This window comes from Pyxicephalus adspersus, chromosome 3 (genome assembly GCF_032062135.1).
Source record: "Pyxicephalus adspersus chromosome 3, UCB_Pads_2.0, whole genome shotgun sequence".
NCBI lineage: Eukaryota > Metazoa > Chordata > Amphibia > Anura > Pyxicephalidae > Pyxicephalus > Pyxicephalus adspersus.
The window spans coordinates 57,128,638-57,152,000 of NC_092860.1; the positions used below are offsets into that span (position 1 = coordinate 57,128,638).

The window sequence follows — 23,363 nt, forward strand, 5'->3', positions numbered from 1 at the left end:
CCACATGACAGAACTTTCATGTCCTTTACTTAGATATGCAAATGAGAAGGTAAAAAACCCAACAACGAAAAAAAGAAAGCAGTTATATCATTAGCACTGTCAAGTTTAGAGAGGACTGTCACTAATTTCCAGGAGCAACCTTGTATAATGTAAACAAACCTAGTGTGTGGAGAAGCCTTTTCTTGGATATTTACTCTATAGACTATAAGGTGTGCAAGGGTAAAGAAGAAAAAAAAAAAAAACTCCAAAGCATAACAGAAGCGATAAATACTTAACTTTCCTAGAAAAACACCACTCCATCCTCTGTTCTGCTCCAGTCGTGTGACCATGTAAGCAGACTAAAACCAAGCTGAGTTATGATCCTCCTCTTTAGCAGCAATCAATTTCTAAAATTGCCTGTAGAAATATTGAGTGCTTGGAGCAGCATTTCCTCCAGGTAAACTATTTCAGCTTTCAATTACTGTAATCCAGGGGTGTCCAACACGTGGATCGCGATCCACTGGTACATCGCAAAGGCAACATCCCAAAGGCAAAAAAATTATGGCCACCTCTGCTCTAATCCATTAACATATCTTTAAATTTGCATCTCTCTAAAGAGGTTTCTTGGTTATAAACAGAAAAATTATATCTTTGTCTTGTTCAAATGTTAACTAAAGCCTCTGCCTACAACCAGTAGAAGTATTTGCTGTAGATCATGAAAACAAACATTTTAGGACAACAAATATAAACAGGTTTGCTTTCTTGTGGCAAGACGATCACTTGCTTTTGAATATTTTAAACATTTTACACAAGTTCAGAAAGATTTTGCAACTGGTAAACTTTGGAAATAATTTTATTTCATTTATAGTTTTCATTAAAACTAGGGTCACAACATTTCTTCAATTTAAATTTTAGAAGCTTTATACAGCCAAGTTGCCTCCTTTGGTGCCAAAGTGACAGAACACATCAGGAAAGAACAGAACAGGAAATAAGGAGCATCATCCAAAAAGGGCCACAAACAGTTACAAAACCCCGACTGGGGTCAGGTTGGGTTTGAAGAATTTTGAAAGCCTGCATTAGTATATTTGGGGCCCTGCAAGTAAAATGTACTATAGTTAATCATAGGTCAAGTTTCTCTTAAAGAAGGCCACATGAGCACAGTGCGAAAAAAATTGCATAAATTATCTTTCGGGAACTTTTTTAGCTTAGTTACCATATTGCACTGGGCAAAAACAAACTGCAAAAATAGGGGAGGAAATACATGAAATTTTAAGACTACAAATGTACATAAAGTTAAGCAGCCCATTGTGTACCGATTATAAATTAACAACAATTAAACTATTCACTGACATATCAGAAAGACAAAATAAATACTGATGTTACTACAGTCACTAGTAGGTTTGAATTACAAATTACTTGTTGAAGCTGGCATCAAAACTGTTTTTGGAAGGAAAAATGGTCATTGCTTTAAGCAGGTCCCAGACCACGATCTCTCTCCATTTTATGCCCCTGACAGTTGTGATGGCAGCTTCCCAGGAAAATGGACTTTATACTTTTGCAGTGTTTTTTTAGTGTTCAAAAGCTCCGCCAAATAAGCAGGTCAAGGATTAAAAAAAAAAAATTGGCCCCATGTCAAAACTCTGCATATGGGTTTTACCACAACGGCTAAATCTGTTGTATTTAATCTTCAGATAAAGTATAATGAATATAGCTATAGTCTCTAGCAAGCCATTATGTCATATCTATATATATTCTCTTCTATAACACATAGACAAGTGCATGTAAGTATACACCAACATACACAACAAGTTATAGGATTATACAAAAGTGCAAGATAAGAGGAAAACATTTCACACATCTTGAATGAATTATGAAACTGGAAGAAAGCAAAAATGTGTTGCCTAAAGCAACCAAATCCCTGCTATTTTTGTGTGGTTGGTAATTAGAAAATAAAAAATTCAATTTTATGCCCTGACCCAACACTGACACTTTGCTTCACAGTTGAACAACAGGCCCTATGCAAACAGGCCTAGTCTGCAGCCACAGAAAAAAGGCACATATAAATGAATAGGTTGTACACCAGCTGTGCCACAACCAGATCTTCAGACCATATAGGAAAACTAATTTGAAGTCTACAAGCACACGTCTCCCAGCGTATAAATTTACATTCCATAGGACTGTAAACTGGGAATAAGTGAAGGTTTCAGGCTTTGGGGGAAAAAAAAAAAAAAAATTAAAAAAATGGAATTAGATCACACATGCTTGGCCTACTTGGGGAAATCTTAAAACCCATAGGATTTCAATCTCAAAGAAATTTACCAGCAGTGAAACGGTTAATATATTTTATGAAATATGACCGACGACTGATCATAGATGAGCAATTTAACATTCACAGGTAGGGAAAACATGTATGCCCACAAAATACCCTACATTAAAATTAAGGAAATATTACTCCTGCTCTAGATGCTTATGCATCTGTATTTTCATGGATTTGGACTTTATTTTGTGGAATATAGCTTAAACGACAAACTTAAAAATGAAACTAAAGCAAATGCAGTCAAGTTTGAGTGCATGTACACCAAAACACATATGCACTAGTCTGTATAGCAGGCCCTTGAGCAGAGGAATTAATCTTCCATACAGTTCCTTGCTAGGGGGGGGGAGCACATTTCTCCCCAGTTCCCCATATAAAAAGGTGTATAGGAAGAATATTTGGGAGAGAGAATCTGCTCAAGAGTCCACAGCAATATGCTCTGTATCATGTGCATTTGGCTGTGGAGCTCTAGCTTCTGAGAGCGGCCCTGATAAGAGATTGCTTTCTTCAGAAATATCATGGCTGGCATCTAAAATTCCTGGATTACAGTCTGTGAAAAGGAATCCATTCTCTGCTTGGGTTTCAGTCTCTTTTTGAAGGGTGTTTCCAAGTGCAGCAGGTGGCAATCTAGAAAGAGGATCTCCAGTCTGCGTCACTTCTGAAGTACTTTGCTCTGGCAGTTCATTGCAAGCGGCCTCCCGAATCGACCCTTCAGACTGTGGAGCAATACGAGATGTCCCAAATTCCATAGAGGATGTTTCATCACTGCTCATGCTTGAGTTACCATCAGTAAAAGTTATGCCTACAGCACCCAAACTAGACGTAGCCGGTTGAAGGATAAATTCAGGGGAAGGTGGGGGACTTACAATGGATGGCTCAGATGCAGTATTATTATTCAGGTTATCTTGAAGGCTTGTCTGGTTCTGGCCCACTTGCTGGTTCTGAAGGAGCATTTCCTGAATTCGGATTTGCTGGAGAATTGCGGGAAGTTCATAGTGATGGAAAAAATAAATCATTGAATGCTGAAAATAAAAAAATTAAAATATTATACATGTACAACAGTACTCCTGCAACCCTAAACACGTCATATAGGAATATTACTATACAAATACATAATGGAAGCACCCATTTCACAATCTGCACTGTCAGCTAGATTTTACATTACCGTGCAAAGTAGCATGTTGCATCAGTGCAGGTGCGTTTTCTGGTCCTTTGTGGTGCACTGGCATGAATGAACTGCCTTAGTACTAGTCTGAGATGTTTGGATTTTGACCTAATAATTTCAAGAACTTTTCCCAGCTAGTCAAGGGAAAGGGAGCAAAAAACAGAAAGGTCCTGTCAAAAATAACTGCAGGGGAGTAATAAAAAAACAAAAAAATAGCATGAGGGGGTTTCAGGTGGACTACATCTATTACTATGAAGACACATCCTATGATCCTCAGTAGACAGGATCCAGGATTTACCTAGAGTGTCTTTACAAAAAGTATAATTCTGACAAAGGTGGGTTATTCCTTCTGCAACCCTTTTTCAATTTCAATTATCCTGGGGTATACCTTTAAAAAGTAGGACACCAAGCTAACAATTATAATTTAAAAAATGTGTTGTGGCTGTGAAAATGCCATTTATTACCTGTATGAAAAGCCAGGATGTCACAAGCGCCAGGCTGCTGTACTGTCCATTGAAGCGATAGTGGTAAGCATAAAATGCAAAGTGATACAAATAGAAAAATCTGTGGGAAAAAAAAAAATAGGTAATGACAACTTAATAAAATTATTAGGTAAAGCAATTGTGTAGGAGGGTCTAAACAGATTGTGGAGTCTAATAAACACTGGAAAACACCAAAGCTCCCAGTTGTCAGCTTTCCAAAAGAGAACACACACCCTCTTTTTCCCCCCTACAAGGACCTTTGGATTTAGAAGTGTGGTTGTTACTCAAGCTATTCCAAAATGGGTCACGCACACAGGTCACCTAGGAAAATACATTTTCTAGCAAAAATCAAGTACAGATCAATAGTATACAGGGGTGCATATAAAAATATAAAGACATAAAAGAAAGATATATGTTCAAACTTTAACTGAAGTTTCACACCTTTTTGCAACAGAAACAGGAAGTGATTTAGTTAAATAACTTTCATAGTTTGCAGAGTAGAAATACCTGTGCCTTTCCATCCAAACCTTTTCTCCTGTGTGTTCTAATAAACCCCAAACACATGAACATGGGAATTCAAAACAGGCTTTAAACAAAAAATATCTGAAATGGTTCTGGCTGAAGGAGCAGAGGGGTATGCTTTGGCAAAGATAACGTGTGCTATTTATGTTGGCAGGACCATTACTATGTGTAATCACACAAATTTGTGCTCCCTCCATAGCTAGATCTGGATCTGGGAATCAGGCAATGCCAGCCTTCAATATTGGATGGGAGCCATAGATAGACTGATAAAAGCCACTGACACATTCCCATTTAAAGCTGTTGCTAAATTCACTAATAAAATGGTTGAAATCCAGGTAAACAACTTTACAACCCTGAAAATGTTCTCAGTATTCAAACAGTTTTAAATGTGTGAAATGAAGGGGTGGCAGAAATGAATAGGGTACAAGATCAGGAGTGTTTGTGTTGAGGGACTTTATTTACGCCAGAATTGTATTTACATACTGCAATACAAACCGACTTGAAGTGGGTCAAAAGGTGGTCAACTACATCTGTCAAAGTCTAAATGATCTCAGGACCATCTGAAACAGATACTATCAACACAACCAATGTCCATCAACAGGTCTAGCTACAGTTTTTTTCCAGGTACATAACTACGGAAATTCATTTTCCTGAAATGAACCGATTAGGTTCAACACTTCATGTGGATATACCAATAACCACAAAATGCCCAAATGTGTTTCTGTAGGCTAACTGCCATTACAATAGATCATTGACAAGCATTGGCGACAGGATATGAGTTATATACTGTACAGAAATGTGAAACCATGACTTAATAATTAGGCTATATAACAAGAGATAAATAATGAACTCCCAACCAAAATACTTATATTTTTGATAATATGCATATTTAAACACCTCATGAGGACAATGGCACTGTAAAGGTTTTCAAAATTTTGTAAGTGCATACATAGTAGGCAAAGTAGTAGCAACTTTTTTTGCAAGTGGCAATGGGATCATGCAACACTTGTGATAAATATCTCAGAAAGAAAGGGGAGTACCATGGTCTGACAACGCCAGTATTTCTTTTACTTGCAACCCCAATGTAACTGCATGGATTGTGAGAACACATGGGACCTTGCAGGCCTTTACAAAGATAAGCCAGTGCATTGCAGAGAACTCATATCTGCTCCAATTACAAATACACAATTTCAGGAGCATTGTATAGGACACAGGAGGTAGATATAGAAGTAAACTGCCTAGATAAAGAGGTTTCTTTAGAATTATGTTACTGACCTGAGCCAATGCCTCTTGCTGGTGTTAGTGTGGCAACAAATAGCATCATACTGATCAGCAAGCCACACAATAAGAATAATGTAGAAGGCAGTAGTTGTGTCATTGAAAAACTCAGACATAATGGCTTCCATTCCTGTTTGGTGAGATGAGATTGATAAGCACAGGTTTATAGCCAAACTAGAGAAATAACCAGGATATAAAAAAAAAAAAAAAAAAAAAAAAAAAAAAAAAAAAAAAAGAAGACCACTTACCTACAAGAGCCAGGATCACAGTAAGCAGTGGTGCAGCTGGGAATGCAATACTCATATTCATCTCCAACATCTGCAGGAGGTCAACTGTGTTTGGGGTTACACAGGAAAGAAACAACATAGATAAATAGAAAAAAAGAATGAGGAGAGGAAAAAACTACAACAATATCAAAACAAAAATGCCCATGTTACATATGTTTAACTTACCAATAAAGACAAATATTTGATGGTGAGAATACCGCAGCAGCATGGAGACTGACAGAGTCTAAAGAAAGTAGCACAAATCACTCAAATATAAAAAAGAGAACATTTCAAAATACTTAATGCCATAGTTTACACAAGGAATATACAGTTAATTTCAGCCGGACATTAGTTTTCAGTATTGAGACAATGTGACACCACAATTGTGTGGAATGCCTGCCTAATGATATTTAGAAGTGACCCATTTCACTGCACTGGGAAGCCATTAAAGAAAAGATCTGAGGGGCTGCTAGCAATAAAGCTTACTATTTTTTCACCGCGCTTCTTTCTAAATTGAGTCTCTACAGCAACTTTTGTTTCCTCCTACGTGCTTCTAGAAGGATGATACATGAGTCTTTCAGGATTTTTAGGTTTTGGTCTCGATTAACAGATTTCTAATCTTGAAAACAAACATTGTAACTGGGAAAATGCGTGGCAGCAAGGTGGAAGGTGTTGTTCAGTGCAACAGCTCCTAGGTGAATACTGCTGTGACAGATGTGAGCAAGTCGCCCTTCTGGTATCTCGCATTAGAGAGCTGGAGAAGCGCACTGCAACATTGAAATCAGTCGATTACCTTGAAGAGGGTCTCCTGCTCACTGAGCAGGTAGTTATTCACTTAGATGTGGAGGGTGGAGAGGTTAATCAGGATGAACATGTAAGGAGTTGGGTTACTTAAGTGAGAGGGAGTGGTAGGGGCACACAGAAAAGGAAGGGCAGCCCCGTGTTTGAGCACCCTAACATATTTGCAAAGTTATGTGAAGATGTGCAGGTGACAGACCCAGTGGTGGCAACTCTAGATGTTATTGCTACCCCTAACAGCCGGGAGAGCAGCCCATCTAGTACGGGTGGGGAAGGCAATGCAGGAAGGTGTAGACAATTGGTCGTCATAGGGGATTCTATGATCAGGAGGACTGATAGAATAGTTTGTCGCCCCAGTCCCTTTAACAAAATGGTTTGCCATCTCCCTAGTGCTAGGGTTCGGCATGTGGTGGACTATGTGGGCAAATTACTGGGAGGGGCTGGACATGAGCCAGCTGTCTTGGTCCATGTTGGAACCAATAAAAGGATAGACTGAAAATCAGTTTAAAAAACTATGTTTCAAGTTAAAGGAAAGGACCTCCTAAGTTATATTCTCTGGAAAATTGCATGTGCCATGCGCAACACTGGAAAGGTAGAGGGAGCTCAGACAGCTAAACGCATGGCTTAAGACCTGGTGTAATATGGAGGGGGTTTGGGTTCTTGGAGCACTGGGCTGACTTTAATTGGGGTACAACCTATATGCCAGAGATGGTTTGCACCTAAATGGAAGGGGGTCTGCTGTGCTAGGGGAAAGATTTAGTCACTAGTGGAGGGTGGATTGGGGATAGTTGGGGGGAGGGTTATGGATAAATATAAAGCGCTTCCCATGTTACGCACAAACATTGGATTGGCAGTACTATTTGTACTGAAAAACCAAAAGATTTGGCAAACAGTGCTGGTAAATGCAGCAATGGTTTAAAGAGACTGTTCACCAATGCTAGAAGTCTGGCAAACAAAATAGGCGAGTTGAATGAATGAAGAGCATTATGACTAGTTGGTGTTGCGTAATCCTGGCTTTGTTCTTCACATGGCTGGGCTGTGAACATTCCTGGTTATACTCTCTTTCGTAAAAACAAGAGTCAAACGAAAGGGTGGTGGTGTCTGTCTGTATGTGAGAAGTGATCTGAAAGAAGAAATTGTTGATGGAGCAAGCGATGAGGTTGAGGCATTGTGGGAGACGAATGTGGGTTGAATAACACACAATTATTGGAATCCGCTATAGGCCCCCTAGTGCTAAGGAAGACAGAGAATCAACTACTAGCACAGACAGAAGAAACAGCAAAAAGTGGCAAGGTTTTAATCATGGGGGATTTCAACTACCTGAACATTGACTGGTAGTAATGGCACTACAGGAACCGCAAAAGAGAGGAAGTTCATAAATTTAATGGTAGAGTTTATAGAAGCCCCAACTAGAAATGATACTCTGCTGGACCTAGTTCTTTCTAACAATGCAGAACTTATAACAAATGTGCAAATAAAAGAGAATCTGGGTACCAGTGACCATAATATGATTTCATTTAATGTAAACAGTAAAGAAAAAAACATTTAATTTTAGGAGAACAACTTTTCCATTATTAAGGGCGGTTCTCTTCGACTTGGACTGGGGGACAATATTGTCACCAAAGAACACAGAACAGAAACGGGAATGTTTCAAGTCTGTTCTACACAAGCACACTAAAAAATATATTCCAATGGGTAAAAAGTTTAAGAGGTTAAAATTAAAACCTATGTGGCTCACAGCTGATGTCAAAAAGACATAAAAACAAGAGAAGGGCATTGCAAAAATATAAAAATGAAGGATCACCTTCATTTGAAATCTATAAAGAATATAACAAAAGATGTAAAAAGGAGATAAAATGTGCAAAACTTCAAAATGAAAGACAGATTGCAAAGGAAAGTAAGGCAAACCCAAAAACATTTTTTTTTAAATATTAATAGCAAAAAGATCAGATATGAGCATGTAGGCCCCTGAATGTCGGGTTGATAACTGGGGATAAGGAAAAAAGGGATTTAATAAACACTTTTTTTTAGGTCTGTGTACACAAAGGAAAATGGCAGAGCTTAAGTCCAAATTCATCATAGCAATCTCACCGTCTTAAACAGTTCACAATGGCTCAAAATTGATATGCTTGAGAAACAGTTGGGCAAAATTAGGGTTGACAAAGCACCAGGACCCAATGGATTACATCTACATGTCCTCAAATAGCTAAGCTCAGTTATTTCAAAGCCATTGTTTCGAATTTTTTGAAGACTCTTTAATCACTGGAAAGGTCCTGGATTGAATTTGATAAGGAACCACATAGAGGGGTTTCTTCTAGAAAATAATATTATAAGTGATAGTCAGCATGGCTTCAAGAAAGATCTAAGTTGTCTACCTACTTCCTCATAAAAAGAGAGTAAATTTGTTTAACAGGTAGACAGTGGAATAGCAGTTGATATAGTCTACTTGGACTTTGCTAAAGCATTTGACACCGTACCCCACAGACTTAATAAGGCAGGGGTGCCCACACTTTTGTGGCTTTCGAGCAACTTTTAAAATGACCAAGTCAAAATGATCTACCAATAAAAAAAATGCTAAACATATATTTATATATACAGTTAGGTTCATAAATATTTGGACAGACAACTTTATTCCAATTTTGGTTCTGTACATTACAACAATTCATTTAAAATGAAACAACTCAGATGCAGTTGAACTGCAGACTTCAGCTTTAATTCAATGGGTTGAACAAAAAGATTGCATAAAAATGTGAGGAACATAAGGCATTTTGTTTTACACAATCACTTCTTTTCAGGGGCTCAAAAAGAATTGGACAATTGACTCAATGGCTATTTCGTGGGCTGGTGTGGGCAATTCCTTTGTTATGTCATTATCAATTAAGCAGATAAAAGGCCTGAAGTTGATTTGAGTGGGGGTTCTTGTATGTGGAAGATTTTGCTGTTAACAGACAACATGCATTCAAAGGAGCTCTCCATGCAGGTGAAAAGCCATCCTTAAGCTGCAAAAACAGAAAAAAACGCATCTGAGAAACTGCTACAATATTTGGCATGGCAAAACCTACAGTTTGTTACATCATGAGAAAGAAAAAGCACTGGTGAACCCAGCAACGCCAAAAGACCTGGACCTCCATGGAAGACAACAGTGGTAGATGATCGCAGAATTTCCATGGTGAAGAGAAACCCCTTCACAACAGCCAACCAAGTGAACAACTCTCCAGGAAAAGGGTGTATCGATATGCAAGTCTACCATAAAGAGAAGACTGCATGAAAGTAAATACAGGGGGTGCACTGCAATACAGATGGACAATGACCCAAAACATACAGCCAACGCAACCCAGGAGTTTATTAAAGCAAAGAAGTGGAATATTCTTGAATGGATAAGTCAATCACCTGATCTGAACCAAATTGAGCATGCATTTCACTTGTTGAAGACTAAACTTAGGACAGAAAGGCCCACAGACAAACAGCAACTGAAAGCCGCTGCAGTAAAGGCCTGGCAGAGCATTAAAAAGGAGGGAAACCAGCATCTGGTGTTGACCATGAGTTCAAGACTACAGGCTGTCATTGCCAGCAAAGGGGTTTCAACCATGTATTAGAAATGAACATTTTATTTTCAGCTTTTTAATTTGTCCAATTACTTTAAAGCCCCTAAAATGAAGGGATTGTGTTAAAAAAAAAGGCTATAGTTCCTCACATTTTTTATGCAATCTTTTTGTTCAACCCACTGAATTAAAGCTGAAAGTCTGCAGTTCAACTGCATCTGAGTTGTTTCATTAAAAATGAATTGTTGTAATGTACAGAACCAAAGTTAAAAAAAGTTCTCTCCAAATATTTATGGAATATATATATATATATTTATATTTAATTTATTAGTTCACCTGTCATAGGAGAATGACATGCTGCTAATCTGTACAAAGGTATCTCTGAAATTGAACCCTGAACCGACTTGGCCGCCCAGCACTGCTCACCTCAGACTGCCCTCCCACTCTCTCTGCCTTCCTCCCCAATGTTACACGAGCCTTGGACACAAAGTTCCTGGTGTTGGCTGACGAAAGACTTCCTAATTAGTCACTTTGGGATCATTACGAAGAATAAGAGGGCACTCTTTGCGTATGAAGGAAAAAAAAAAAGTTTAAGCTCCGGATAAGGAAGGGATTCTTCACTGTATTGTCTGTGAAAATGTGAAATAGGCTCCCTCAGGAAGTAGTTTCAGCAACTACTATATATTGCTTTAAGAAAAAGCTGGATGTTTTTCTTGAGGCACAGAATATAACTGGGTATTAAGGATTTAAAGTAAAAATAGTGACTGTTGATCCAGGGAACATTCGATTGCCTCATGGAATCAGGAAGGAAATTTTTTTCCCCTGTTAAAGCAAAATGTATCAGTTTTTTTTTTTTTTGCACTCCTCTGGACCAACTATGTCCATAGGGTTTTATATCTGGGATATGTTTATTTCCCTAGTAATAACTGAACTTGATGGACGTATGTCTTTTTTCAACCTGACCTACTATGTAATCATACAAACATATGATTGAAGATCCTCCAAAGAAAGGTTTCTGTACATAAGCTCCTCTTCCTTTCGTTTGGCAGACTGCCTTTATTCCACTTATATTTATCTCTAATTATAAAAAAGGCAGCAGGTATGCTAAAGCTCCCTTTCTTGGTTTAACAGCAGGGATAACAGAAATTGTCATGAAGAACTTGCTACTGCTTGATACACAAGCTCCTACCAGTATCTAATAACCCATGAAGCATTTCTAATCATGGAACAGTCCCATAATGTTAATCAGTCAATAAAATTTGGAAAAAAAAAAACCCATGAAGTCAACTCACAAATATAACCATGATCACAAAGGCAGCAAGGTAAGAGGTGCGAGCCATCCACATACTAACAAATCGATAATGTTCTCCTGACACCACATTTCGCAGGAAGCCTAAAAACAAAAAACATTCACAATAAATATTCACAAACCTAAGCATGGTTATAAGACACCAACATTTGCAATACACACCTTTGTTCTCCTCATTTTCTGCCAGGGCCTTTACACTCGACATGAGGATATCATCATAACCAAGAAATTCATCTAGCAAAAAACGACTAAACCTGTCTCCAAAGCACAAGTCTCGTGTTGGGTCTGAAAAGTAAGCAACAGAATTAGGGTAGAGCAAAAAATTTTATGTGTGGGTTTGGTGCCCATATGCAACCACAACAGAAATACATTACTTTATCATTCTAGGATTATTAGGAAAGTATAACTAGATTCTCGTCTCTAAAAACTCCCAAGGAGATTACATGCAACAAGATGTACAAGTAAAATAAAAGACTTAACCAAAGCTAACCTGTCACTAAAAAATTAGTCTTATTTACTGAGGGTTTATTAGCTTGTGATATCTCCTCTGTACTGTCCCTGAACAGTGAAAACCAAGTCTCTGATCAGCTACTAACACAGCAGCCAAATGTCATCTGAAGACCCAAAGCCAAAACTGATCAGAGCAGGTCCACTGCAAAGAAATATTTTTTGGTACATGCCCAGAAGGGTTAAAGTTGATGAACAAAAAGTAATTTGTAAATATTGTATGGATGTTCATTAGATGGCTTTGTCCAAGGTTTCATAGAAAAATACATTGTGACAAAAATTATTAATCCATAGTGCTCCAATATCTCAGTCTTATAGGATGAAATTTATAATGGTTTAAGGAAAAAAATCTTTTTATTTTCTGTATTATTCCAAGCGATGAGTAACTTCTGATTTGTTAATGTGTGTAAACTGAATCATAACCTAATAAATTCTGAAAAAGAAAATGATCTAAATATACATATTATGGACTTCAAACCATTAGCAGCACTTAAAATGACTTTTGCCTGGTATTAGCAGGTGCTTTACCATTTTACACTGACAGCGTTATATTTAGTCTAGACCAGGGGTCTGCAACCTGCGGCTCTTCAGCCTCCTTGTTGTGGCTCCCTTCGGCTGCCGCGGGGAGATCTCTGATGGGGGATCCCCTTCCTCCCAAGACACTGCAGAGAGGGATTCCCTATCCGGTGTTCTAATGAAAAAAATCTAATGTTTTGCGGCTCCAGACTATTTTTCTTTAGTGGAAGAGGAGGCAAAATGGCTCTTTTGATAGTAAAGGTTGCTGACCCCTGGTCTAGACTAAGATACTAATTTTTTTTTATTTAATAGAGATCAGCTTTTCAAATTACCTACCAAGTGTCACCACCATTACAGGTATGTTCAGCCTTTGTCGCGTGCTTTGAGAAAGACGGAGAAATCCATATTCTAATGAATATTCCACTATGTACTCCTCTTGTGGCCACACTAGAAAAAAAAAATTAATTAAAACAGGTAAATGTGGTAATATTAATGTCAGAACCACAACATGAAGGCTAGCACAGGCAAGAACAATTTCTGAAAATTCCAATAGTCTGGCTATCATGTTCACCTCTAATACTCTGGACCTTAATTTAAAAGGAGCCTGAACATGAATCCATGCCTCCCAAACTTTTCTGATTGCATCTTAACCCTCCCTCCCCCAAGTAAGTGACTCAAAAAATACTATTGTCAGTGCATCCATACAGCCAGGTATGTAGCTTCTTCTGAGAAGAAAGTAATCAGAAGCAGCTTATGAATGTTTGCAAATATTAACCCCCTAGCAGTATTCCCGAGGGTGACTTGGGGTGGATTTTACTTGCAAACAGCGGTAATTTCAAGTCACACTCGGGGTCGCCAAAAACAAAAAACCACTTACTTGGTTCCTTTGGTGTCCCCCGGCGTCCTGCTCGTCCCTGCAGGTCCTCGGGACACGTCCCTCTTCCTCAAATGTGCAGCCGGCGACTGCAGAGACGTTCTTCAGGTGACGTTGGTGCGGGCGCAAATTTTAAATAAACTTGTATTGGATTCAATACAAAAGAAATCTTTATATAATTTATGCTACTGTACAGTTTATTTACAGTACAGGTTTTAGTATTTTTAATGCACCTTTGTTTTAACGGATTTTTTTAAATTTATTTGAAGTTTATTATTAAATATAATAAATATTGGAAATATTTCTGTGAGTTATTCCTAAGAATTATAGGCCTACAATGTAAACTAAATTTCCATGCAAAAAATGTAATGCTTTTTGCATTAAAATACGGACAGAAATAGAACGCCAGGGGGGTTAAGTAAATCAGCTTGGGGCAAAAAAGTACACCTGAAAAGCCTTAACTCTTGACCTGAATATTTGTTTCAGGTCCATGGCTTACCAGTATTTAGGGTTAAAGCAACAAACCCCAGAACATGTACCTTCAAACACAAATTAGCAATTGTCCTATCCGGAAAAAAAAAAAAAAAATATTACGTTTGATAAACAATTCAATAAACAGACTAGAATGTGGGTCTTTTGATATTAATAATAATGGCCATATAGTAAACAGTTTGGACTTCACAATTCCAGGTACCAAGCAAAATCAAACAATGGTGAGTAAACTAAAGTGTTATCGACTGAAATTAAAAAAGAGCTTGCTCTCAAAGGACTTCTCCCCTTTGTCGATGTCTAGGAAGCTTTATACAATGCATGCCTAGCAAACACAGCTGAACTTGCCGCTTGTTAGATCCATGAATCTAACAAGACACTTGCAGGATGATGCTATATAGACAGTAAGTTTATGTTATAATTAAAGCTTATGGAAGGATAGAGAGTCTGAATCTGAAATAAGTTAGCATACTTCCCACAGGAGAACATACAGCATTGTAGCACAAACAGGACAAATTCTATTTTATGTGCCTTTTACAGCTGTAGAATGCTTTTTGAGGCTTTTCTGAAAGTAAACTTTTAAAAATTGCTGCACTTGATTGCTCTTTAAATAAAAGTAAATTTACATAAATGCTTTAATGCGAAGTAAGTATCAAGTAGTAAGTATCAAGTATTTTCGGGGATACCCACCTTTTCCGGCAGCATCATTGAATGACAATGCTTGACTCTGATTGTCATTAGTCTGGGTGACACTTTCAAGTGATGGTTTTAAGAACACCTTTGGTTCAATGTCAAGCTCAAACTGAAAGAAAAAAAAAATAATAAACATAAAACCATTGTAAGACAGTTTAAAAAAATAAAACATATCCCAGATATAAAACCCCATGGACACAGTTGATCCAGAGTAAGGAAAAAAAATTATTTTGCCCCAAACAGAGGAAAAAAAAGTTCCCTTCCTGATTCCATGAGGCAATTGATGTTCCCTGGATCAACAGTCCTGTTATCTTCACTTTAACCTCCCTGGCCATCTGATTATGTCAAAAGAGGTACATTGTTTTGGGTGGAAATTTGTGGTTTAATATTTTAGGCCTGTAATACTTAGGAATAACCAAATCCAAAGTATGATAAAGTTTGAAACACAAATAAAATATAATAAATATAAATAATTATAAAAATGATTTATATATATATTTTTCTTTTAACTTCAATTTGTCCAAAACTAGAGTACAATAGATAAACTTTTGGATTTTTTTTTTCAAAACTTTATCACTGCTTTTAAATTTCCCGCCAAGCCACCCCTCCCCAGCCTACCGACGCTGGACATGAATCAAGCCGAGGATGTGATGCAGAAGTTGGCCGGGGTTTGCTAGAGGACACCGCTGGATCAAGGGGAGCAGGTAGGGATTTTTTTATCCTACCCCAAGTGTGGCTACGGGTTACCACTTTTGGTGTATAAAATTTACCGAGCCACACTCAGGATCACAGTCAAAGCTGGTAAAGCTCTAATACCCAGTTATATTCTGTGCTCCTAGAAAATCCAGCTTTTTCTTAACCTCCTGGGCGGTTTCTGTCTAAAATGTAGCATTCAAAAAAAAAAAAAAAAAAAAAAAAAAAAAAAATAAACTGTATTGAAAGCAATACACTAGATTATATGTCTAAAAGCAGTAAATGTGGTGTCTTTCATGAAAATTTATTTTACAGTATAATATAATAGTATGAGTATAAATAAAGTTTGATACACAAAATCATGTCAAAATAATAAATTAAATTCATTTTTTTTTAAGTTATTTAATTTATTATTTTGACATAATTTTGTGTATCAAACTTTATTTATACTCATACTATTATATTATACTGTAAAATAAATTTTCATGAAAGCCAATGTACCACTTTTAGACATAAATCTAGTGTATTGCATTCAATAGTTATTTTTAATTGAATGCCAGGCCAGAACAGTCGCTGGGGGACCGATCAAAGAAAGAGGACGGGATCGGAGGGGCAGGACACCGGAGGCACCATGTAAGACTTTTTTTTATTTATTTATTTATTTTTTTTAACTACCCTGAGTGTGGCTCAGGGTTACAGCGCAGGAGCTTAAAGCAATCTATAGTAGTTGCTGAAACTACTTCGTGAGGGAGCCTATTCTACAGTAAAGAATTCCTTACTTTTCCTCCAGAGGCAAAGAGTGCCCTTCTGTCCTTTGTAACGATCTTAAACTTAGTAGTTGGGAAGAGAGTTCTCTATATGGACCATTTATTAATTTAAGGGGGGATATGATCACCCCATATAAACATCTCTTCTCAAGGGAGAATATCAGTTCAGCTAATCTCTCCTCATAGCCAAGCTCGTCTATTTCTTTTATTAGTTTAGTTGCCCTTCTCGGCACTCTCCAATTCCACAATATTCTTTTTGTCAACTGTTGCCCAAAACTGGACAGCATACTCCAGATGTGGTCTGACCAATGCTTTGTACAGGGTCAGGATTAGGTCTCGATCTCTGCAGTGTATTCCTCTTTTAATACAAGCTTTGCTAGCTTTAGATATTGCAGCTTGGCACTGCATGCTGTTATTAAGTCTATGATCTACCAGAACACCCAGATCATTTTCTATTCCTGACTCCAAATGTATTACCCCTAGACAGTATGAAGCATGCATGTTAGCCCCAAGTGCATAACTTTACATTTATCTATATTTAATGTCATTTGCCACCTGGTTGCCCAATCAAACAGTACATTCAGGTCTGCTTGTAGATTATAGACATCCTGTATGGACTTAATTCCATTACATAGGTTGGTGTCATCTTCAAACACAGAAATGGTACTTTTAATACCAAACTCTATATCATTTATAAAGATGTTAAACAGTATTATAAAACTGCACAGCATCCACTGACCATATACATATAGCAGACACCACAGTTTTATAGAAGGAGCAGAATATTTTCCAATGAAACCATCTTCAACAACAGTAACTACTTTACTAGCCACAATCTGTGCTGAAATTCTCCGATAAAGAAGTTTGGTTAACTTTTGTATTTTTATATAAACTGCAATCTGTTTTTGAAATATCTCAGGTCAAATAATTCCTGGAAAATGATTTTTAAAGCGCTATGAGCTAGCTATATATATTATATAGCTAGCTATATATTAGTATCTATGAAAATTGCTATAAATTCAAGCACTACCAAATTCTACATACCAGGATACACAATATATGTTTTATTCTGCTTTTCATCCATCACTATACAGTTCTTGTATGAAGTGTCTCCTTTTGTACCCTCTCCTGAAGAAGCCCTACATGGGCAAAATGCGTCAAGGAACCAAGACCTTTAACTCTTTAATGTAAACTTATGGATTCACAAACTACTGTTTTATGGGAACCTCCTCTTTGTAAGAGTATATTCTATTAATTTAATACAAGCAATTAATTAAACTTTTCATCCAGAGGCAAGGAGTGCCCTCCTACATTTGGCACAAAGTAATTGAGAGAGTTCTCTATATGGACCATTTATATATTTATACAGAGTGATCATTTCCCCCCCTAAACATCTCTTCTCAAGGGAGAACAGATTTAGTACAGCTAATCTCTCCTAATAGCGGAGCTCCTTCATTCCTTTTTTAGGTTTAGTTGCCCTTCTCTGCACACTCCAGTTCCACAATATCCTTTTTGCGAACTGTTACTCTAACCTGAACTGCATATTCCAGAGGTCTGACCAATGCTTTGTACAGGGCCAGGGCTAGGTCTCCGACCAATGCTTTGTACAGGGCCAGGGCTAGGTCTCCGACCAATGCTTTGTACAGGGCCAGGGCTAGGTCTCCATCTCTGCAGTCTATTCCTCTTGTACTTTGCTAGCTTTAGAAATTGCAGCTTGGCATTGCATGCCATTATTAGGACTACCAAAACCTGTGCCTGTTCTAAGCCGACTGGTTGTGTCCTGCTGCTATAGCCCCTCTCTGCTTTAAGATTTGAAATGTGTGTTCATAAATGCTCTCCTGCATACCCTGTTCTATAAATATTCAAGACTATTTTCTAAACCCTAGGCCATGCTTAAAGTCACCTAAAACACATTTCCTTCCTATTATGATGCAGGTCATCTCAACAATGCCAAGTGTCTATATGCATTGAGTTGCTGCCCTGTGATTTGCTTATTAGATATTTGAGATAACAAGCAGTTGAACCGGTGGTATCTTATGAAGTGGCTGGTAAGTGTATAAAGGATGAGTTACTGCTGATGGCCCATTGACTCAACAGGCTTTTTTTAACTGTGATCTGTTTACGAGGTGTAAAAAGGTGTAAAAAAGTCAAAAAGTCTATAGCTAGCAGATATTAAACTGCAGAAGTTTGATGCCCCGCCTCCTTCTTAAAAGAATAATGTAATTAGTCCTTATTTTAATAAGCCAATGACCATCATATTCACCATCTTCTCTTGCCCTATACTCTTGCCCTGTATTAAAATACAGTATTTAAGTTATCAAAATATGTGTAAGCACCACCTACAATCTACAGTGTTAATATTTCTCTCCACCAGAGCCATCCACAGAGGATGATATGTGATCTTGTTTTGGATTTAACCTGAACTTACAGAAAGCCAGTTAGAAGCAAAGAAGACAAATATGTCATGGTACCACACAGAACACACACACCAACCATTTGTAATAGTAAGTGGATGCAGAAGTCACCCACTATCAACTCTATTCAAGTTCATGCACATCTTTTATATCCATTATCTAGTTTATTAGCCAAAGGTATAATTGGGCAAAAAATAAGAGGCTCCAGTTAAACATGACAATTATGAGCAGGTTGATTATATGTGTTCAACCATACCAAGTCAGAGAGTATTATGCAAGCAAAGAAAGGGAAAATAAAATCCCACACAGCATGTGCAACTCTGTATATAATCAAGAGATGTGCAATCAGGCACCATAAAAGTCTATTATAAGAGAAGATCCTTAGCAAGTTTTTTCTGGCTTAAGTTGGAATAAGTTCCAGTATACGTAGAAGCTACAGCCATGTGCTTCTTTTAGCCCCCTAATTGCCAATGCAAAAAACTGTTCATCACTGTCCAACAAGAACATGGTACAGCAGTTGGGTACCTAATACATATTTGGTAGGGTTGAAATGTGTAAAGGCAATACCAGCTTAGTAAAATGCTATTGTCATAGCATCTTTTCACCGCCTAATTTTCAGAAAGTCAGTCTGCTCAAGTTTAATTTACTATAGGATTCATTTTTCTGGATTCAAAATTAAGGCTGCAATTATATACCTATGGCAATATTACTGGGACTGTAAGCAAAGCATAAAAATGCAATCCATATTATACCTTGATGGAGCTATTCTGGTACATATCCATACTCATTTCTTCCTCATCTTCTTCAACATCGTCCTCTGTAAGAGGCTCCTTCACTAATCCAGGAAAGGTGTCACTGTCATAGAACTGTAAAAATATAGGTGCACGGCTAGAATTCAATTGGATCTCCACCCGAAGAATTCCATCTCTAGGCCATTTATCTCGCACATGCTCCAGGCAGTTGATTGGAGATCGGGAAAAAGCAATGTGAATGTAAGCAAGGATGAAGAGCACCAGAAGAGCCTGATGTGGGTAAAAAAATATATAAAGATAAAAAAAAGCATAATATAGACAGATTGATAACCTCACAGTGCAAACAGTAAGTGAAACATGTTCAAATACTTTCACAAGTACATTGCATAATAAGTTCACATATCCTGAAAGGCATTCAACGCTAAGTCATGACAAATTTACATTCCATTTAGACATTCATGAATGTGTTCAGATCATACATCTCTACTGAAGCCAACAGAACACACGCTAATGCAACAGATACATAAAGAAAGTGTTACATTATGACTGTGGATATATTTCAGACAGATAAGAAGAACTAAAAAAAAAACAAAAAAAAAAGAGTACACATGTTCAAGATTTAAGGTGGGAAGATAATTTTCAGCAACACAGAGTGACAGATGTAAAAATGAGCACTGTACACACAGGGTCTGTCTTTATGAAGAGTGGTGGGGGAGAATGAGCAAGTGGCACCCCGTTGTGCTCTTCTCCATTGACTTGTATAAAGCTCAGGATGGATCCACAAACGACATTGACTGACCTTGTGTACATGTCTGATGAACGTTCATTTTAAGAGAATCATCTGACGTGTGTGTGTGTGTGTGTGTGTGTGTGTGTGTGTGTACATAGCCTAACTCTTATCAGAAAAAAAAAGCAACAGCTTGGATACGGCTTAGATACAATATTGAAGACCTTTTTACAGTTTAGATTTTATTATTATTATTATATAATAAATACAATATTGAAGACCTTTTTACAGTTTAGATTTTATTTCAAGACAATTATAGTCATTGTGGGTTTTTTTTTTTTTTTTTTAATTAGTACCAGGAAAGAACAGGTTGTACACTCTTGCCAAGATGGCCAATCTCTGAATTTGATTATCATCGGAAATTGTTTCTGGTATGTTCACATACCATACAAAAAAATGCTGGTGCATAATGGATTTCTGTAGACTATTGGCATGCAAGACAATTGTGTCAAAGCTTCATGCTTTGAGATCTCCAGCCAAGTTAAATAAATGAGTCAAGAAATACTGAAACTTTTGCCCAGCTGTTGCACTCACCCATTATGATTATCGTTTTCTGACAATATGACCTCAAAACAACTGTTAAGATCAGAAAGGTCAAGAGACCTTAAGTTTACATTTTGGTTAGGGATTCCACATACTGAAGCTAATGGGCTAATGTGTTAGCTTGAAGATTGGACAATTAGCATTTTCAATGCAGCAGCCATCTTAACCACCATGCCTCCTTTGACAGGGTTCCATTAACTTTCATATTTGATATACTATTTATACTTCACTTGTGTAAGGTTACTTGAAAAATGCATTTTTGGTAGGACTTTGAAAAGCACAGCAATAGTATTGAGCAGTGGTGATCGGCTTTTGTTTGAATCACAACTGCTTCCCAACCCATAGTCTGCGGGAATACCAGAGCATTTTAAAATAGGTTGATGTACCTACAATAAATACTGAATGATCTTTAAAGCATTAGAAAGCTGCAGCAAAAACATGCACAAAGCCCACCAATACAGGCCCTTAGTCTAGCCGTGGATGGGTAGATAGATATATTCCTGAGAGCACTTGGACTTGAACTGGGAAATTATGACAATATACACCATGGATTCTTTATTTCCCCCCCAGTAAAAATTTGTTTTGGCTAAGACAACCCTATATGTCATCAAAAGTGTACATTCCACTACCACTTTAGTGCTTGCAGCAAACTAGCGCCCAAGAGAAATCACTTAACAGTTTTATTTTCTTGTGCAGAGTTTATGCATTTATTCAGTTAGTCAACATGAAGTACGTAAATTGTTCCAGAATAAACATGACTATATGAGCTTACAACCCAAAGCAGCGTACCCATGTGAAAATACGAATGCTGTGAATTTATACAGAACACATTCAAGATGAGCTCCAAAAGGTTTAAAGAAAAAATGAAAAAAGGGTTATGTTAAAGCATAATTTGATATTGAGTAGTATGACAACTCTGCTTTTCTGCGTGTTTAAGCAGCATTGGCACTGTCCTGTTGCAGACACTACAATAGTAGTATATATATATCCCACCTATATTGCCCTCTGCTAGGGATGGGTTTCTCTATGGTTGCTTAGAACTTATCAGAACTTGAATGTCAAAGGCTCACATCCACCTTGGACTATGTTTAAACAAGCAAATCTCCATGGCAGAACCACTGTAATTCAACTTTGTCAACCAGTAGTCCACCATCTAAAAACCCTCTTAATCCTCAGAACAAATTGGAGCAGTTGAAATCTCTTTGCAGGTGTTTGAAAGGATTGTGATTTTTTTTCAAGGGTTGTTTGCTGCAGAACCACTTCCATGGACTTCATCAGAATGGCAACACCTACCAACTGCATTCACTAGAAATGTCAAAGTGTCTAAAGCGGTTTAGAATGACCAATAATCCTCTGCAATATGTGGAAAGAATTGCAACCATTTACTACACTGCTCAACAAACACTCAAGTACACTTGTCGGTATCTCCACACCAAATCAATGAAACTGATGGCCTGGGAATGATTAGTCATACAGACGTCAACTACCATTAGAACGTAGACCGCTCATTATCTATGATGCTTAAAAAAAAAAAAATGTTGCCCAAGAACACAAACTGGTAGAAAGATAACTTCATATAAAAATGTCTGGGAGAGCAAACTCTGTGCTCTCATGTGGATTGTGCTCTTCAATCCTGGACCCATTTGGCCACACTGGCATGATACCAGGCACACAGTAAGTTCACTGCACAGCCATGCCACTGCTACCCACCTATTTTTTAGGGTGTGGGAACCCCACCAAATTCAATCTTGCCCTGAGCCACCAAATGTCTTAACATGCTAAAAGTAGCAGACACCTTGCAATGACAATGTTTTACCACTTCTGGCAACCTAACTTGTGCCGGTAGGTGCCAAGGTGCAGGAAACCAAATAACAATTGTCTGAACTTAGCCATAATATATGTCAATGGGCAGAGGGCAAACAGGAAGTCTAAAAGCTTGAAATAACATGCACACAACAGCATATATAAGCCAGAAAAGATATAGCCATCCTGTAGATTTATTGGTTATTTAGAAATAATCATTACCTTAAGCAGCACAAAGAACTCAAATATCCTACGGAAGGAGGGTGGGAAAAGTCGCGCATATGTGACCGCCATCTTAAAGAACAGGGCATGGAAAAGACGATCCCGCACATTGATCAGAGGGTTCTGGTTCAGGTTGGGGGTCCGTATCCGGTTTCCATTGGTGTTATTGAGGGGGATGTTTCCCTGGTTCTCAGACATCTTGACAGTGCCTTAAATCATGAAACAAAAAGATCATGAATTTCATTTAATAGACATTGAAGTATTACACGTTTAAGACAAGTAGAATTCACTCCTCTCAGAGGAAGACGGAGGGCTGCAATAATCCTTCATACAAGCAAGCTCCCAGTCAGGGTGTCAGCAGAGCAGTGTTAGTGTCCTCTGCTTCTTACAATAGCACCATGTCAGCCCTGCCACACACTACATATCACTCAGCGTATCTACCTGGAATATATCCGGGGGGCCCCCGGCACTGCCCCTATCTCTGTGGGGAGGGGACCCCGTGAAATCTCAGGGTAGCACAGAGACTACCTAACGTCCACTTCCTGTCTCTCTTCCGCTTCCTCTGGTCTCAGCCATTGCGGTGACCCTGAAGGCTGCGGGGCACTATGGGAGAGTGGGCCGGGCTATCGTCATGAAATCTGCATAAAC

At 37.9% G+C, this 23,363-nt stretch overlaps 1 protein-coding gene across 1 annotated transcript; it reads right to left on the reverse strand.

The window, feature by feature from the left end:
• Positions 1–814: 814 nt before the first annotated feature.
• Positions 815–23,331, reverse strand: TMEM259 (transmembrane protein 259). Its single transcript, XM_072404792.1, has 12 exons — positions 23,157–23,331; positions 22,716–22,924; positions 19,361–19,630; positions 14,732–14,843; positions 13,015–13,125; positions 11,818–11,940; positions 11,639–11,739; positions 6,193–6,250; positions 5,989–6,072; positions 5,738–5,870; positions 3,923–4,022; positions 815–3,315 (listed from the first exon to the last, which is right to left on the reverse strand). Exons 2-12 carry the CDS (start codon positions 22,911–22,913, stop codon positions 2,710–2,712), a joined length of 1,896 nt encoding a protein of 631 aa, XP_072260893.1. The 5' UTR covers positions 22,914–22,924; positions 23,157–23,331; the 3' UTR covers positions 815–2,709.
• Positions 23,332–23,363: the final 32 nt, after the last annotated feature.